The 20017-nt window shown below is 44.9% G+C and overlaps 1 protein-coding gene across 1 annotated transcript in view; it reads right to left on the bottom strand.

Annotated features, from left to right (window-relative positions):
* Positions 1 to 9120, bottom strand: part of NSD2 (nuclear receptor binding SET domain protein 2) — a 52585-nt gene extending 43465 nt beyond the window's left edge. Inside the window, 7 exon segments of the mRNA XM_049789695.1 lie at positions 436 to 602; positions 5740 to 5769; positions 5772 to 5799; positions 5801 to 5863; positions 5866 to 5904; positions 8500 to 8663; positions 8666 to 9120. Of these exon segments, the coding sequence (XP_049645652.1) occupies positions 436 to 602; positions 5740 to 5769; positions 5772 to 5799; positions 5801 to 5863; positions 5866 to 5904; positions 8500 to 8663; positions 8666 to 9095 (921 nt within the window). The 5' untranslated portion in view covers positions 9096 to 9120.
* Between the last annotated feature and the right edge of the window lie 10897 nt (positions 9121 to 20017).

The following is a 20017-nucleotide window of genomic DNA, read 5'->3' as shown; positions in this document are numbered from 1 at the left end:
TTACAGAAAAATTTGTGCTAACTTACTTTAAAGAACGACACTTATAGAATTTCAGATATAAAAACCAGTAATGTGAAGTTGTCATAAAAAATTCAGGGCCAGGGATCGAGTGATAAAGCAGCTGTAGGGCGTTTGCCTTTCACACACAGCTGAACCAGGACGGAACTTGATTCGATCCCCAGCATCCCATGTGGTCCCCCGAGCCAGGAGCGATTCCTGAGCACATAGCCAGGGGTAACCCCTGAGTGGAGTGACAGGGTGTGGGCCAAGAACAGAAAAAGAAACTTGCGATGTCTTACAGTTGCACCAGTGGGCAAAAGTAAACAATGACTAGCATAAAAGAAGCCATGACAGTATTTCAAGCAATCAGAGGTACAAAGCGGGATGAGTAACAAACGTGATTGTCTAACATTGTACTAAAGGAACATCTATCACCTTCATTTTCTCAGCTTTCGTGGTTGCCTGCTTGGCACTCTCTTGGCACAATTTTTCAAACTGTACTTCTCCTTCAAAAGCTACAAGGCTCTTCTCAAATATCCATGCTCTTTCTGGGGCATCACCGAAAAACTGGACGTGATATTGTCGGGCGCTCTTTTTCTGACCTAGTTATTGAAATGAAATGTTAGAACTTCAATGCTGGAATCTGGGATGAAATAAAGTAAATCTATTAGTTATAGATATGAAGCTGGGAATTGCTTTGAAACTTAATAGTTGGTGTTGAGTTTGCAAACTTCAAAACAAATCCTCACTCTTATTTATCCCACCATGTTCATTGCCAAAGAAGAGAACACATTTATGATACTTGAAAAGTTCAAACTGACCAGAAAAGAAAGGTAATAAAATGTGCTCCTTTACTTCTAGTTTTTGGGGTTTTTGAGTGTGGAGTTTGGATCACACCCAGTGGTGCTCAGGGATTACTCCTGGCTCTGCACTCAGGAATCTCTACTGGCAATGCTTGAGGGACCATGTAGGATGCTGGAGATTGAACCCGGGTCAGCCACATACAAGGAGAGCGTGCCCTCAGGTCCCCGTGTTCCTTTATTTCACCCCTTCCAAGATCCTCTAAAAAAAGACCTCAAATAAGAAATATGGGGACATAAGCAAAACGGAGATTCAAAAGAACAAGAACATGCCATGTAGCTGACCCAGGCTCGATCCCTCGTATCCCATATGACCCCCTGAGCACCACAGAAATAAGTCCTAAGCACTTGCCAGGTGTGATCCAAACACAAAACAAAAGACAAACAAACAGAAAGAATGCAGGCCAGGAATTGGCTCAAAGGGTAGTAGGACACATGCTTGGTCAAGCTCCCAGTAGCACATGGTAGCCCTACACAGCTAAATGTTACCTATGAGTGATTTCTAAGCACTACTAGGTGTAGCTCTGGTGGCCCCAGCACTACTGGGCAGTACATCACCAGGCCACGTACTGTATTGACCTCTGGGGTGGTCCCTGAACCCCTCCCCAAAAGAGAGGAGAGAATAAGAGAGGAGAGGAGGGGAGAAGTGAGGGGGTCAGCCTCAGAAAAGTATCCCCCCCAACCAAATGGCCAACAGTGCCAACAGTCAAACCCCCAACAAGCCCTAGATCTCCCCAGAAAGGACTGCTGCCCTAAGATGCAACCCCAGCACCCAAACTGCAGACAATTGCCTGGAGGGAGCCTGACACAAAGATCAGCAGGCCTGTAGAGTTGCACACACAGTGCCAGGAGAGAAGACAAAAAACAAGGGGCCTGGCAGATAGCACAGCAGGGAGGGCACTTACCTTGCACACAACTGAACAGGGTTCAATCAATCCCCAGTATCCCATATGGTTTCAACGAGCCCCACCAAGAGTAATTCTTGATTGTAGAGCCAGGAGTTAACTCTGAGCACTTCCAGGTATGACCCACATACCCCAAAATAATGGAAGTTCAGAGCAAAAATAAAGTGGGTAGAGTACTTTCCTTGTACACAGCTGACCTGGGTTTGATCACTGGTACCCCATAGGATCCCCTGAGCATTGCTAGGAGTGATCCCTGTGAAGAGTAAGTAAGCTCTTAACATTGCCAGCAGTGATCTAAATACCAAAACAAAACAAAACCAGAAAAAGGCAAAAAAAAAAAAAAAAAAAAAGGTTGGCCAGAGAGATAAGATATAAATGGGCTGCAGTGCAGGATTTGCACGCAGAACCAAATTCACTCTCCACTACCACATGGTCCCTGAGCATTTCCAGAAGTATCCCCCAAGCACTGGCTAAGTGTAGCCCTGAACACGAAGTGAAATTCAAACCCAAAAAAATGTCAAGGTTTCCAATCAAATTAATCACCAACTTCAGATAAAAATGCAAAAATGGAACCACAGGGGCCAGAGAGATAGCATGGAGGTAAGGCATTTGCCTTACATGCCGAAGAAGGGTGGTTCGAATCCCGGGATCCCATATGGTCCCTTGTGCCTGCCAGAGGTGATTTCTGAGCATAGAACTAGGAGTAGCCCCTGAGCGCTGCCGGGTACAACCCCAAAACAAAAACAAAACAAAACAAAACAAATGGAACCATAGTTAAACCAACTAAACCAAGTGAAATGGACAAAAGATTAACGGACTTTTTTCCAGAGAAACACAAATGGCCAACAACCCATAAAAAGATCTTCCACACTGCTGATAAAATACAATGCAAAGCACAAACCAGCTCAGCCCATCAGAAGGTTACTATAATAAACACAACACACAAGTACTGGCAAAAATGTGAAGCTTGGTCCTTGGGTAGGAAAGTGTTTGAATATAAATTGGTACAGGAACTACAGGAAAGAGTAAGGAGACATCTCAAAATAGGAAAAGATATAGGAGTAGGGGGGACAAAGGGACAGTACAGTGGGAAAGGCGCTTAACCATGTATGTGACTGACCCAGGTTTCTATTGTCCCTGAACTCTATTTTATTTTTATTTTTTTTTGGTTTTTGGGCCACACCCAGCAATGCTCAGGGGACCATATGGGATGCCAGGAATCGAACCAGGTCTGTCCTGGGTTGGCTATATGCAAGGCAAAGTGCTCTACTGCTATGCTATCTCTCTGGCCCCCTACATTTCTTTTTTATGTGTACTTATTTATGTATATATACATATTTATGTACATAAACATATACATACATCATGAAGATATGTGTATATATCTTATTTGATTTGGGCCATACCTGGCAGTGTTGGGGGCTACTCCTGGGCAAGTGAGGAGGGTTTCACCTGGCACAGCTAGGGTACCATGTGGTGTTAGGAATTGAACTCAAGACAGCATTGAGAAGCATTTACTCCAGCCTATTGGGTTGTCTCCCTGGCCCCTATTTTTGTTTGTTGGCCCACACCAGGCTGTGCTTAAAGCTTAATCAAGAGGGGCCGGCGAGGGTGGTGCTGGAGGTAAGGTGTCTGCCTTGCAAGCGCTAAGCCAAGGAAGGACTGCGGTTTGATCCCCCGGCGTCCCATATGGTCCCCCCAAGCCAGGGGCAATTTCTGAGCGCTTAGCCAGGAGTAACCCCTGAGCATCAAACGGGTGTGGCCCGAAAAAAAAAAAAAACAAAAAAAAAAAGCTTAATCAAGAATTAATCCTGGGGCCCGGAGAGATAGCACAGCGGCATTTGCCTTGCAAGCAGCCGATCCAGGACCAAAGGTGGTTGGTTCGAATCCCAGTGTCCCATAGGGTCCCCCGTGCCTGCCAGGAGCTATTTCTGAGCAGACAGCCAGGAGTAACCCCTGAGCATTGCTGGGTGTGGCCCACAAAACAATCAATCAATAGATAATAAACTGCTTAAAAATAGAGAGAGAAATGTAATGATAGCAATGCCATGCCTAGTAATGAAAGGGTCTCAAACAGATATCCACATATCCACATGTACAGCAGCACTACTTACAATTCCAAAAATGTTAAGCAAGTCAGGGATCTATCAAAAGATGAAGGCAGGGGGGAAAGTACAATGGGTAGGTGGTTTGCCTTGCAAGTGGCCAACCCAGATCAATCTCCAGCTTCCCATATAGACAGACCCGAGAACCACCAGGAGTAAACCCTGAGCACAGTGCCAGAAGCAAGCCCTGAGCACAGCTAGGTGCTCGCCAACCCCCCTCCCCCCAAAGATGAATGAACAAAATGTTGTATCCTCACTCAGAAGATTATTATTCAGTCTTAGAAGGAAAGGAAATCATAACATACTACAAAAATAGATGAACTTTGAGAGCATTAACCCAAGTGAAATAACTAGGACACAAAAGGAAAATATAGCATTTCATTAAGTAGTCAAATTCATCGAGAGAAAATAATTGGTGCCCAGGGGGAGGGGGTCCTGGGTAAAGGAAAGATGTTGTTCAGCAGACAGTGAAGAGTTAAGAGATGAACACTAGTGAGAGCCACACATCCACAACGTGAATGAACTTACATATGTACTATGAATCTAACACTGGAAAATGGGCAAAACAGGGCCACAGCAATGGTACAGAGGGGAAGGCATTTGCATGCAGCTGACATGGGTTAGATTCTTTATATGTGTGTTATACATACATATATATATATATATATATATATATGTAATGTATACACACATATAAAGTATATATATATATATATATATTATATATTATAATATATATATATATGGTTTCTGGGTCACACCCAGCCATGCTCAGGGTTTACTCTTGACTCTACACTCAGAAATTGCTCCTGGCAGGCTTGAGGGACCATATGGGATGCTGGGATTCAAACCACTGACCTTCTGCATGTAAGGCATGCTATCCTCTCCCAGCCCCATGGATTATATGTCTTGGCATCCCATATGATCCTCAAGCACCTCCAGGAGTAATCCCTGAGTACAGCTGCCCGAGGTAAAGCCAAACCACCACTGGGTATGTGTGGGGGAGGGGAGGGAAGGAGGGAGGGGAGAGTTAAGAGAGAGGAGAGAAGAGAGAAGAGAGAAAAATGGACACTGATAAATTTTGTATTATTTTGACACAACTGTTTTGTTGCTGTTTTGGGTTCTATACTCACATAGCTCTACACTTAGGAATCACTCCTGGTGAGCCTGGAGGATCATATGGGATATTGGGAAGCAAACCCAGGTCAGCTTGGGTGCAAAGCAAGCATCTTAATATAATGTTTAGGGCCCGAAGAGATAGCACAGTGGTGTTTGCCTTGCAAGCAGCCGATCCAGGACCAAAGGTGGTTGGTTCGAATCCTGGTGTCCCATATGGTCCCCCGTGCCTGCCAGGAGCTATTTCTGAGCAGACAGACAGGAGTAACCCCTGAGCACTGCCAGGTGTGGCCTATATATATATATATATATATATAAAACATGTTTAAAGAGAAGGGCCAGTAAAGACAGCACAGTGGTTATTGCATGCAGCTAATCCCAGTTGGTCCTCAGCACCACATACAGTCTAAGCACTGCCAGGGATTACTTATGAGTAGAGCCAGGAATAAACAATCCCTGAACACTGCCAGGTAAGACCCAAAAGTCATCCCAGAAAGAGAAGGAAAAACAATAGATTATTAAAAATAATAAGAGGGCCGGAGAGATAGCATGAGGTAAGGTTTTGCCTTTCATGCAGAAGGTCATTGGTTCGAATCCCTGCATCCCATATGGTCCCCTGAGCCTGCCAGGAGTGATTTCTGAGCGTGGAGCCAGGAGTAACCCGAGTGCTGCCGGATGTGACAGAAAAAAAAAAAAAAAAGAATAAGAGTAAATGCAAAAACAAAGATGGAAAGCAGTCCCCAAACTTAATACCTTTCAGTTTGGTGTAGCTGTGAAGGAGCGATCAGCAGAAACCATGCACGGCCACCAAGGTAAAACCAGACACTTTGGACCATACCAAATCCCCCACATTGTATTTCAACATGTGGTCTTTGTCTCCCTGTAGTGTTCAGAACAGGAATCTTTCTTAGAGGGAATCTGAAAATGAACAACAAAAGACATTTACTAATATTTATCCAGTATAAAACCCCTATATTCAGCCTCTCATTTTACTGAAGACTGAGGAGAATGCAAACTAGAGGTTAAAAACCATGAACTTGCACTCCTGAAGCACTCATTTTCACTTAACAGTTTCTCTTATCACTTTGGTACCACTCTGGTCCTCAGCTAAAGGGTCAGCATGGGCCGGAGAGATAGCATGGAGGTAAAGCATTTGCCTTGCATGCAAGAAGGACAGTAGTTCGAGTCCTGACATCCCATAATGTCTCCCGAGTCTGCCGGGAGTAATTTCTGAGCCTAGAGCCAGGAGTAACCCTGAGCGCTACTCGGGTGTGACCCAACAAAAAACAAAAACAAAAACAAAAAAAAAACAATAACCAAAAAATAAAGGGTCAGCACAGTCCCTGGTAAGCAGTAGGTATTCGAATGATATGACCACAGGTTTAAAACTCTATGTCCAAAAACAAAAACAAAACAAAACAAAACAAAACAAAAAACTCTATGTCCTTGGCTGGGAGAGTAGTTTTTATGTTGCATCGCTCATATATTCATAGAATGTCCAGAGATTACTTGCTGGGGGGCCAGAGCAGTAAGGAGTTTGCCTTGCACACGGCCGACCATATTTGATCCCCTGCATTCCATATAGTTCCCTGGGCTCATCAGGAATGATTCCTGAGTGCAAAGCCTAGGACTAAGCATTGCTGAGTGTGCCCCAAAACCAAAATCTAAGTGGCAAGTGCAAGAAACAACAGGCTCCAGCTTTTTCCTCCATGGAAAAGCATGCAGCTCCTGAATTCAGGTGGCCATCACACACTACACTGCCATTCCAACCTGGTAACCCTCTTCAAAATTTGCACGTGTCAGACTTTCCATCTGGATTCAGCTTGCACACTGTCTCATACTGGGGTTTTGGGAAGGCAAAGGATGTTGATCCATGGGACTGAAGTGATAATACAGTAGGGAAGGCACTTGCCTTGCACATAGCAGACCTGGGTTCGATTCCTAGCATCCCAGATGGTCCTGAGTATTGCCAGGAGTAATTCCTGAGTACAGAGCTAGGAACCTCTCTGAGCCTTGCCGTGTATGGCCCCAAAATGAAAGCAAAAAAATGCTGACCCAGGAGCTGGACCTGGACCCTCAGAGGCTTCTCATTCTCCTCTTACCCTTAGACTACATCTGCTTGCCTCCAAGAATCTGCCAAAGATCAGCTCTCACATAGTACCCAAGAGAAAGTGGGTTGCTGTGTCCACCTGGACAGAGAGCATGACCAGTTGAAACCTCTATATAAACCTTTCAGATTGAGGACAGATGTGCAGAGTGGCAAGATGCACAAAACTTGGTTATGTGGATGCCTAAGAAAAATCCTTCAAGTCTATTCCCTTTAGTTATTAAAAGCCACCAACTCAAACAAAAATTGATGTTGGGGCCGGTACAGGTGGCGCTAGAGGTAAGGTGTCTGCTTGCAAGCGCTAGTCAGGGAACAGACCGCGGTTCGATCCCCCGGCGTCCATGTGGTCCCCCCAAGCCAGGGGCGATTTTCTGAGCGCATAGCCAGAAGTAACCCCTGAGCATCAAAGGGGTGTGGCCCAAAAAAAACAAAAAACAAAAAAAAAATTGATGTTGTGAGGCTGGAGACAACAGCACAAGAACCAAAGTTTTTGCTCTGTATTGGGTTAATCTACTTTAATCCCAGCATTACATATGGTCCCTGAGCACCACCAGGCATGACCCCAGAGCCAGGAGGAAGCCCAGAGCACTGCTGGGTGTAACCCTCAACCCTTTATACACAAATTCTGCCATTGTTTTTGTTTGCTTCTGGCCTACACCTGGCTGTGCTCATGGCTTATTCCTGGCCTGCACTCAGGAATCATTCCTGGCAGGCTCAAGGGACCTAAGAGAACACTGGGCATTAAATCAGTGATAGTCATGTGCAAGGCAAATGCCCCTCCCCACTAATACTCTCACTCTGGCCCAATTTTGCCATTGTTTAGCAAGAGTTCAACGGCCTTCTATGTAATCAAATTTTCTTTATTACATTATAATACAATTTTGCTTAATACCAATATTAGGGGGGCTGAAGCCCATAGTACAATACACAGAGCAATTACCTTATATATCACAGAATAAATTCTACTTTGGTATTCATTATGGTTCATCACCCCCCCCACCCCCTAGTAGGAACTGATTTTGAGCACAAAACCAAAAAGGGAGTAAGTCCTAACACCACTAAGTGAGCCACTTCCCTCAAGCCCTCTCCCCACCCCAAAAAGAAGCTCCTTCGGATGTGATTCACCATATAGCTTATAAAGGTCGATGTCTTAGAGCTGGTTAGGACAAGATCCAGAAACTGGATTTCCTTTTTATAGCCACCCTAATCTTGAACATTTAGTTCTCTGAGTCTCACAATTGGCCTGGCATGCAGCAGAGAGGCTTAAAGAAAGACAATAGTGGGTGCTTCGTGACCCTGGAATCCAAGTCATGGCCCAGGGCCCCTCATTAGCCGGATTCACCCAAGGAAAGTTGAGGAGCATTACTATCACTCCAACCCTTCTCCACATAGGCCCCCACGATTACCTTTTCAGCTGAGGGGCTGGACATCTTGGACACCAGAGCTGCTTCAACAAGGCCCTGTTCCAGTAAGGAGTCATACTTGATGCTTCGTTTCCTGTTCCTACGTGCCTTGCTTTCTGGCTTTTGTGTACTGTCTTCTGACTGGGCCACAACAACAGCACCATCCCACAAATGGAGGACTCAAAAAGAGGCTTCCCATTCATATATGTTTTGGTGATTTTCAGCTTAATTTCTGGAGAGCCATTTTTGACAGGGGTAGTGTTGGGCGGTGTCCCAATTCCTTTCATTTCCTGAGACTCAAAACGCAACTTGGCATCATGAGCACCCGGTTCTCCATTAAATACCCGGGAAGTTAAATCTTTCAGCTTCTCAGCTGGAATAAATGGCAGCGCATCATGACCATTAAATTTCTGCATGACGCCCTCGTGCAAACTGGTAGAAAGCTGTGCTTTACTGAGGAACACAGAGCACTCACGATTGACCTCACAGTTCTGAGTCTTCCCATTTGTACTGCCAAGGATTTCTGGTGCCTGCTTCATCTTGATGCACTTTACAACTTTCTGAACAGAAAGAGGACTTTTCGGGATACTCAATTCCATTCAGCCCAGATGCTCCTGTTCTTAAAACACTACAGTATTTGAAAAACAAGGGAAAAAAGAAACATATTAGTACATGAAAAAGGGCTCAACACCACCAATCCCCAGGGAATATTAACCAAAACCACAAAGATAACATCTCATACCTGAATAAGGATTATCCCCAAGAAGACAAGAGACATGTATTGGCAAGAATGAAGAGAAAAGGACCCCTGATAGTAGTCCTGCCAACCCCTGTTGGACTGTAAATCAGCGCAACCACATAGAAAATAGTATAGAGGTTCTGCAAAAAATTAAAAGAAGTTGGAACTGGAGTGATAGTGCAGCAGGAGGGTGTTTGCCTTGCATGCGGCTGACCCAGGACAGACCTCAGTTCAATTCCCAACGTCCCATATGATCCCCCAAGCCAGGAACGATTTCTGAGCATAGCCAGGAGTAACCCCTGAGTGTCACCGGGTGTGGTCCACAAACAAACAAACAAAAATTAACAGACGTTATCAGATAATTAATTCATGATTTCTAGTCCTCAGTATTTATCCAAACAAAATTAAATACTGATTACTGGAGCCGAACTGATGGGAAAGTGCTTGTCTCCCATATGGCTGACCCAGGTTTGATCCCCACCACCCACAAAGTCCCTCAAGCCCCACTAGGAGTGGTTCCTGAGCACAGAGCCAAGAATAAGTCCTGAGCACCAAGTGGCATGACCCAAAAACAAATAAACATAACTTACTTATATAAATATAACTCAAAAAGATAATACAACATTTCATGGTCACTACAACACTATTTCCAATTGCCTAGATACAGAATCAAAGCATCTACCAATTAAACTAGATAAAGATTATATGATAGAAACATATAACAACACAGTTCTAGGGAAAATATATCCCAGGCTCTCCTATATCCCAGCTGAGACACAAGGTTCAGCAATATACCAAGTTTATCTGGTTAGCAAGTCCAAGGCCAAGGAGAGCACAGGTTCGATCCCCAGCAAAACACGAAACAAAATGACCCCTTAGGAGTGATCCCTAAGCAAAGAAACAAGCCCTGAGCACAGCCAGATGTGGAATCTGTTCCTCACCAAAAAAAAAAAAAAAAAAAGAAAAAACCTCTAAATTTGTACTGACATAAGTGGGGAATGACACCTCAATTCCATATAGTAGATAGAATACAATTCCATCGAGGCACAGACTAACCAAAAGCCTGAAGGGTGGCTAGCAATAAGAAATAGGAACTGTGAGCAGCAGAGTGGGGGTAGCAGCAAGGAGAGGATGCCAAGCAACATAGACCTGACAGTTGAAACTAATACTTAAGCCCAGTGGTGGTGTGGGATCAGGGACTGAACTCAGTCAGGGCTGTGGGGCTGATCCCTGGTCCCACTTCCCTCAAATACCTACATCAGTCCCTCAAACACATCTTGTGGGCAAAAGTAAAAAACAGACCTTGAGGGGCCAGAGAGATAGCATGAAGGTAAGGTGTTTGCCTTTCATGCAGAAGGACAGTGGTTCGAATCCCGAAATCCCATATGGTCCCCCGAACCTGCCAGGAGCGATTTCTGAGCGTGGAGCAAGAAGTGACCCGAGGCTGCCAGGTGTGACCCCCCCCCCCAAAAAAAAAAAAAACAGACTGTGAGCAAAACTGACTGTGGCTCAATATCACTCCCACTCCTCAAAAGAGACATCTATAAATTTACTAAGAACTGAGTTTAGGGGCCAAAGCAATAGCATAGTGGTAGGGTGTTGCTCAACCCCAAATGGACCTGGGTTCAATCCCTAGTATCCCATATGGTGCCCTGAGCCTGCCAGAAGCAATTTCGGAATGCAGAGCCAGGAATAACAACCCCTGAGCACCACTGCGTATGGTCCAAAACCAAAACAAAAACAAAAAAAAACAAAAAACAAAAACACCAAAAACTGAGTTTAGTGCTGAAATGATAGTATATCAGGAAGGGCTCCTACCTCACACGAGGTTGAGACAGGTTCCATCCTGACAGATGTGGTTCAAAACCAAAATAATAAACATTGGGGCTAGATATAATAGAGTGGTAAGGCACTGGGCCTTGAACATAGCTGACCCAGGTTCGATCCCTGACACCCCAATGATTCCTGAGTGCCAGAGTGATCCCTCAGTGCTGTCAGGAGTAAGCCCTGAGCATCACCTGCTATGGCCCGAAAACAATAAAAAAATATAGATATGTGGGGCCGGGAGATAGCATGGAGGTAAGGCGTTTGTCTTTTATGCAAAAGGACGGTGGTTCGAATCCCGGCATCCCATATGGTCCCCTGTGGCTGCCAGGGAAGATTTCTGAGCATGGAGCCAGGAATAACCACTGAGCACTGGCGGGTGTGACCCAAAAAATGAACAAAAAAATTTAAAAAATATAGGTATTGGGCTAGAGAAATAGTACAGGCAATAAAAGGTGGGGACAGTATCTATGGCAGCCAGTACCACAGTTCTACAACAGCATCACATATGATCTCCTGACACAACTTGGTGGGGGAGTCACTTCTGCACTCAGAGCCAAAATTAGCAATTGAGCACCAACAGGTGATGTGCCCCCCTTCCACATACACACAAGGTAAGAAATCAAGTCAAGGATGAAGCTCAATGATAGAACACTTACTTAGATTGATTCCTGCAACCAAAAGTGGAGAAGACGAATATGGGATATTTCATGTTTATAGTTATCAGAGCATTCTCCTGAATGAAATCCTCAAAGAACACTCTCTATAGAATTCCACTCATACAGCAGAAAGGGTGAGTCCAAAGACTGAAAGGGGTCAGAAGAATTGTTTAATGGAAGAACTTCCGATTCATAAGATCAAAATTGTATGAGACATGCCACTGAGACAGGACAGCAGCGGGTGATGTACTTGCCTTCCAACGGACCGATCCATAATCACATATGCTCCCTCAAGACCTGCAGAAGTCAGCCCTGAGGAAGTCAATTCTGGCAACCCACCTCCCTCACAACCCACAAAATTAAAGTGCTACGAGGGCCAGAGGGACAGCACATTAATAGGTTGCTTGTCGTCTTATATGCAGCGGATGCAGGTTAAATACAAAGTAGACTATGGCTCCCCAAGCACCATGAAAAGCAAACCCTGAGCACAGAGCCAGTAGCAGTTCCTGAACACCACTAGATACAACTCAAACCTCCTCCACCACAGAAAGAGAAAACATTGATTGGGCTTAGTAGCATAACACATGTAAAAGTCCGGACCTTGAAAGAGCTCAGTAAATTCAATTTAAAAGTGATGAGACGGGGGGCCAGAGAGATAGCATGGAGGTAAGGCGTTTGCCTTTCATGCAGGAGGTCATCGGTTCGAACCCCGGCGTCCCATGTGGTTCCCCGTGCCTGCCAGGAGCAGTTTCTGAGCCTGGAGCCAGGAATAACTCCTGAGCACTGCCGGGTGTGACCCAAAAACCACAAAAAGAGAAAAAAAAAAAGTGATGAGACGGGAGCCAGAGAAATAGCATGGAGGTAAGGTGTTTGCCTTTCATGCAGAAGGTCGGTGGTTCGAGTCCCGGCATCCCATATGGTCCCCCAAGCTTGCCAGGGGTGATTTCTGAGCCTAGAGCCAGGAATAACACCTTAGCATTGCTGGGTGTGACAGAAAGAAAAGAAAGAAAAGAGTGGAAGGGAGGGAGGGAGGGAGGGAGGGAGGGAGGGAGGGAGGAAAGGGAGGGAGGAATGAAGGAAGGAAGGAAGGGAGGGAGGGAGGGAAGGGAGGGAAGAAGGAAGGAAGGGAGGGAGGAAAGGAAGGAAGGAAAGAAGGAAGAAAGAAGAGAAAGAAGAAAAGAAAGAAAGAAAAGAAAGAAAGAGAGAGGAGAGAGAGAGAGAGAGAGAAAGAAAGAAAGAAAGAAAGAAAAAGAAAGAAGAAAGAAAGAAAGAAAGAAAGAAAGAAAAGAAAGAAAGAAAGAAAAGAAAGAAAGAAAGAAAGAAAAGAAAGAAAAGAAGAAAGAAAGAGAGAAAGAAAGAAAGAAAGAAAGCAGTCTTAAAGAACTAAGGCAAATACATTTTAAGAGAAACAAATTAATAAGATATTGATCCCATAAAATCTTCACTACAAAACAATGAAAGAACCTTAAGGTTAAAGAGGAGAAATATACTCAAAATTCAGAAATTCAGAATATATTTGTTTCACTTAGTTCCTCCTTTTTTAAAAAGTCATGGGGCCGGAGGAATAGCACCACGGTAAGGCATTTGCCTTGCACATGGCCATTACAGGACGGACCCCAGTTCATATCCCAGCATCCCATATGTTCCCCAAACCTGCCAGGAGTGACTTCTGAGTGCAGAGCCAGAAGTAACCCAAGCACCACCAGGTGTGACCCAAAAAACAAAAATAAAATAAAAGTCATATAACACTAGTGCAAAAGTTTTGGGGTTATAAATTGGTATAATATGCATGACTAGTGCAATACAGCAGTGTAAATAAGCCCAGACAATTCCAAGATTCTTAGATTTTTTTTTATCAACACTAGACTATGATGGGTTCATGGTACAAATGCAATTCTACTTAGATCACACAGAAAATAGTAACAAGAAGAGTTGATAATAAATGAAAACCAGTTGCCAACAATTAGTTTGAGAAGTATTTGCCAAAGGTCAGATTTCTGGGTTCCCTTAATTTATAATGGGAGTAGGGGTAGAGTCTCAGAATCTTCCTGTCTGTTCACACCCAGAGCACTATGATCCACCCCATCGATGTGGATGGAGCTTTAAGATGGGACAGCATGAAAACATAGGTCGTCTCACTCTGGACATTTAGGCATAAGCCGTGGAGGCCAATGGCCAAAGTGGAAACCAAGTCTTGCTGCTCTGCCTGCTGAGCACCAGTCAGTCTCCTCAAGCAGGCAGAGCTGATCTGAGTCTGGCAGCACGGTCACCAGTGTGATGACAGAATCTGGGCATCTATGAATGCAGCCAATTACTTGCCCCTGCAAATTGACTACCCATCTTTATTTTCACAGGCTGATGGTCTAATGCAGACTTTGTAAGCTGAATATAGACACTTATCATTCTTATTGTTTATATTCCAAATGACAGAAAATAATAAAAAGTTTCTCAAATCTGGGGCCGGAGAGATAGCGTGGAGGGTAAGGCATTTGCCTTTCATGCAGAAGGTCATCGGTTCGAATCCCGGCGTCCCATATGGTCCCCCGAGCCTGCCAGGAGCGATTTCTGAGCATGAAGCCAGGAGTAACCCCTGGGCGCTGCCGGGTGTGACCCAAAAAAAAAAAAAAAAAAAAAAAAAAGTTTCTCAAATCTATCAGGCTAATATAACTCTCACACCAAAGTCAGAAAAGAAGTACCCCCCAAAAATAAGTTTTTGTTTTGTTTTGTTTTGTTTTTATTGGCTTTGGGCCACACCTGGGCACTCAGGAATTACTTCCTGGTTCTGTGCTCAGAAATCACTCCTGGCAGGCTTGGGGGATATGGGATGACAGGGATCGAACCTGGGTCAGGCAAGTGCAAGGTAAGTGCCCTTCCAGTTCCAGAAAAAGAACTTTAAATCCAGATCAATTTGACTATGACTACAAAATAAATTATACAGCAGAAATGTTAGTCATTACTATAGTAAAATAAAAGCATTACAACCAAAAGAGATGATTCAAAAAGGTACTCTATTATACCCACATTAACACAATATTAATTTCTGGTAAAAGTAGTCCATTTTTGTTTGTTTTGTTTCTGGGCGCTCAGGGGTTTGTTCCAGGGGATGCTCAGGAGTTACTCCTGGCTTTGCACTCAGAAATCACTCCTGTCAGGTTCAGGGGACCATATGGAATACCAGGGATAAAACCCGGTCAGGGCCAAAGTAGTAGCACAGCAGTAGGGCATTTGCCTTGCATGAAGCTGACCCAGGACAAACATAGGTTCGACCCTCGGCAACCCATATGATCACCCGTGCCTGCCAGGAGCAATTTCTGAGCCCAGAGCCAGGAATAACCCGAGCACTGCTGGGTATGCCCCCCCCCCCAAATGAACCCACATCAGCCCTACCCACTCTTCTGTCACTCTGGCCCCCAACGTAGTCAAAATTAAAATAAATCGATCTTGGGGCCAGGCGGTGGCGCTAAAGGTAAGGTGCCTGCCTTGCCTGCGCTAGCCTTGGACGGACCGAGGTTCGATCCCCCGGTGTCCCATATGGTCCCCCAAGCCAGGAGCAACTTCTGAGCACATAGCCAGGAGTAACCCCTGAGCGTTACTGGGTGTGGCCCAAAAACCAAAATAAATAAATAAATAAATCGATCTATTTGGTTAAAGCTAAGAAGTATTTTCAGGGGGGACAGAGAGATAGCATGAAGGTAAGGCGTTTGCCTTTCATGCAGAAGGACAGTGGTTCGAATCCCGGCATCCCATATGGTCCCCTGTGCCTGCCAGGGGCTATTTCTGAGCATAGAGCCAGGAGTAACCTGAGTGCTGCTGGGTGTGACCCAAAAACCAAAAAAAAAAAAAAAAAAAAAAAAAAAAAGTATTTTCGGGGGCCGGAGAGATAGCATGGAGATAAGGCGTTTGCCTTTCATGCAGAAGGTCATCGGTTCGAATCCCGGCGTCCCATATGGTCCCCCATGCCTGCCGGGAGCAATTTCTGAGCATGGAGCCAGGAGTGGCCCCTGAGCACTGCCGGGTGTGACCCAAAAACCACAAAAAAAAAAAAAAAGTATTTTCAGGGGCCAGAATCATAGCACAGCAGTTAGGATGGTTGTCTCGCACACAGTCAATCTGGGTTCAATCTCCAGATCCCATAGAGTCCCCAAGCCTGCCAGGAGTGATTCCTGAATGCAGAGTCAGAAGTAACTGTTGCATTAAAGCCCTGTGAATGGGCTTGGATGGTGGTGGATGGTGATAGAAAACTTTCTCCTCCAGCCCAGGACCACGTGTATCCAACTCCCTGCAGCCGGCGGGTGGCAGGTATCAGAATAGAGGCAGGTAGAAAACTCACAGGCAGGCTTCAAGAAATATCAATCATTTTTTCTTTTCTTTTTTTTTTTTTTTTAGGGTATATCATCTTTATTCATGCCCTAGCCACATAAACCTTTTACGCTGAATCTGTACTCAGCCCTACATTTTACCTTGTTTCTCAGCCATCTTTTCTCCTCCAGCTTTCTCTCTTGCAGCCTCTCCCCAATCCTCCAAAATCTTCACATGAATCCCCTCATCAAAATCACCTCCCAGGGGCCGGCGAGGTGGCGCTAGAGGTAAGGTACCTGCCTTGCAAGCACTAGCCAAGGAAGGACCGTGGTTCGATCCCCAGGCGTCCCATATGGTCCCCCCAAGCCAGGGGCAATTTCTGAGCGCTTAGCCAGGAGTAACCCCTAAGCATCAAATAGGTGTGGGCCGAAAAAACAAAAATAAAAACAAAAAAATCACCTCCTGGCCTTCCAGCCAAACCTTTCGTAACCCCTCAAAGATCTCACCCAGAAATGGGCAGGTCTATCTTGCAGGCAATGTTACAGGAAGAATGGGGGGTGGGGTTACAGTAACCAGAGTATTGCCAGTGTGGCCTAAAAACAAAAAAATAAGTATTTGCCAAATCCAAAGTGGGCGTGAGGATCAGAGATAACACAACACATAGGGTGCTTGCCTTGCATGTACCTGACTTAGGTTCAATCACTTGCATTGCATATGATCCCCAAGAAGCACTGCCAAAAGTGATAGTGCTAAGTGAGTGTAGAGTCAAGAGTAACTCCTGACTATTGCTAGGTATGGCTAAAAATCCAAAACCAAAAATCAACAAAGAAAGGGAACTGTCCAGGTTGAGAAACACAGAAGAAACAGAAGACTCACAGGGTATCAGGGCAGGCTCTGGGTTATGAGAGGCATAAGAATTAATCTCAGGGCTGGAGAGATAGCATGGAGGAAAGCGTTTGCCTTTCATGCAGAAGGTCATTGGTTTGAATCCTGGCATCCCATATGGTCCCCCGAACCTGCCAGGAGCGATTTCTGAGCGTGGAGCCAGGAGTAACCCCTGAGCACCGCCGGCGTGGCCCAAAAACCAAACCAAAACAAAACAAAACAAAACAAAGAATTAGTCTCACCGGGCCAGAGTAGTGGCGCAAGTGGTAAGGCATCTGCTTTGCCCACGCTAGCCTAGAATAGGACTGTGGTTCTATCTCCCGGTGTCCCATATGGTCCCCCACGCCAGGAGTGATTTCTGAGCACATAGCCAGGAGTAACCCCTGAGCATCACTGGGTGTGGCCCAAAAAACAAACAAACAAACAAAAAATAGTCTCACCAATCCCCAGGAGAATGCAGAGCCCAAGTTGAGGCTGCAGCTCAACTTTGTCATATCCTCACTACACCCTCACACCTTGAACATACCTCACACCTGGTGTCTGCTGCTACCATCATCTCATACTCACTACAGGTACCAGAGGCCTCTAGGGAGACAGGGATAAGGGTGGGGGAGAGAGGTAAGACAGAGTGAGGAGAGAAAGAGGCAGAAAGAGACACAGAAAGAAGTGCTCTAGAAGCCCAGCTGACTGCACACCAACACCCTCTTGACCCAGATCAGACAACAAATGATCAGGTAAGATGCAAACTGCCAAGGAGAGCCGGAGAGACAGCACAGAGGTAGGGCTTTGCATGCAGCCAATCCAGGACAGACGGTGGTTCGAATCCCAGCATCCTGTCCCCAGTCCCCAGAGCCTGCCCAGAGCAATTTCTAAGTGCAGAGCCAGGAGTAACCCAAGTGCTGCCAGGTATGACCCCCCCCAAAAAAAACTGCCAAGGACTATTGGCAGATAATTCAACACAGATTATGTTAAGGCGGGGATGTGGAGAGAAAGGAACTCTTATCCACTGCTGGTGGGAATGCTGTCTAGTCCAACCTTTATGGAAATTCCTCCAAAAACTGGAAATTGAGCTCCCATACGATCCAGCTATACCACTCCTAGGGATATACCCTAGGAACACAAAAATACAATATAAAAATCCCTTCCTTACACCTATATTCATTGCAGCACTATTTACCATAGCAAGACTCTGGAAACAACCAAGATGCCCTTCAGCAGATGAATGGCTAAAGAAACTGTGGTACATATACACAATGGATTATTATGCAGCCGTCAAGATGGAATCTATTATGCTGAGTGAAATAAGTCAGAGGGAGAGAGAAACATGCAGAATAGTCTCACTCATATATGGGTTTTAAGAAAAATGAAAGACATTCTTGCAATAATTTTCAGAGACAAAAGAGAGGAGGGCTGGAAGTTCCAGCTCACTTCATGAAGCTCACCACAAAGAGTGATGAGTGTAGTTAGAGAAATAACTACATTGAGAACTATCTTAACAATGAGAATGAAAGCTTGTCTAGAGTACAGGCGAGGATGGGGTGGGGAGGAGGGAGATTTGGGACATTGGGGATGGGAATGTTGCACTGGTGAAGGGGGGTATTCTTTTTTTTTTTTTTTTTTTTGTGGTTTTTGGGTCACACCTGGCAGTGCTCAGGGGTTACTCCTGGCTTCATGCTCAGAAATTGCTCCTGGCAGGCACGGAGGACCATATGGGACGCCGGGATTCGAACCGATGACCTTCTGCATGAAAGGCAAACGCCCTACCTCCATGCTATCTCTCCGGCCCCAAGGGGGGTGTTCTTTACATGACTGAAACCCAACCATAATCATGTCTGTAATCAAACTGTTTAAATAAAGATGTTAAAAAAAACCCCAAAGATTAAAAAAGAGAATATTTAAAAAAGCATAGCAAATTTTTTGGCACATCTTAAGCATTAAAACATTGCTAAAAAAAACATTGCTACATTTGAGTGAAGATGATGGTACTAAACAAATGACAAGTTGCTCCACTCTCTAAGTCACAGGGAGTAGAATTCTGTAACCATGTTTTCCAGGGCTCCTCAAACTTTTTAAACAGGGGGCCAGTTCAATGTCCTTCAGACTGTTAGAGGGCCAGATTATAGTAAAAACAAAAATTATGAACAAATTTCTATGCACACTGCATATATCTTATTTAGAAGTGAAGAAACAAAATGGGAATAAATACAATATGTGGCCCGCGGGGCCGTAGTTTGAGGACCATTGTTTCAGACAAAACAAATTGCTGAAGGAAAACAGCTTCCAAAAAAAAAAAAAAAAGATTATGTTAAGATAATAAATAAGGGGGCCGGGCGGTGCCTGCCTTACCTGCGCTAGCCTAGGAGACGGACCGCGGTTTTGATCCCCCGGGCGTCCCATATGGTCCCCCCAAGCCAGGAGCGACTTCTGAGCGCATAGCCAGGAGTAACCCCCTGAGCGTTACCGGGTGTGGCCCCAAAAACAAAAAAAAAAAAAAAAAAAAAAAAAAAGACTAATAAATAAGAGGCCAGGACGATAGAACAAGCAAATAGTACATTGCTTTGCACGTGGCTGACCATGAACCCAAGTGCCAGGAATAAAACCAGGAGACTGCTGGGCGTAGCCCAAAACAAAACAAAAAATTATAAGCATCTGAAAAGTGTTTCACATCATGTAATTAGGGACATACAAATTAAAACCCAATTAAGACATAATTCTAATAAATGTGTGTACCAATTGAATACCCAAAACTGAGAACATAGAATAGTGCTGGGAGGATATGGAGCAAAATAAACCCTAGAACTAGCTGCTGGAAATAAAAACTGAAACAGCCATATATTCAAGGTAAGTGCCTTAACCACAGAACAAAATGCCCAAAATAGAACAGCCATCTATGAAGGACAGTTTTTGTTCTTTTTTTTTTCCCCACTTTGGTGGGCCACACACCGTTTGATGCTCAGGGGCTACTCCTGGCTAAGCGCTCAGAAATCACCCCTGGCTTGGGGAAAACCATATGGGATGCTGGGGGGTCAAACCACGGTTGCTATTCTTTCCTTGGCTAGCGCTTGCAAGACAGACACCTTACCTCTAGCGCCACCTTCTCCAGCCCCAAGTTTTG

This window comes from Suncus etruscus, chromosome 16 (genome assembly GCF_024139225.1).
Source record: "Suncus etruscus isolate mSunEtr1 chromosome 16, mSunEtr1.pri.cur, whole genome shotgun sequence".
Taxonomy (NCBI): domain Eukaryota; kingdom Metazoa; phylum Chordata; class Mammalia; order Eulipotyphla; family Soricidae; genus Suncus; species Suncus etruscus.
Note: the sequence above shows the minus strand (reverse complement) of the source record. Positions and strands in the feature narration are given on the sequence as shown.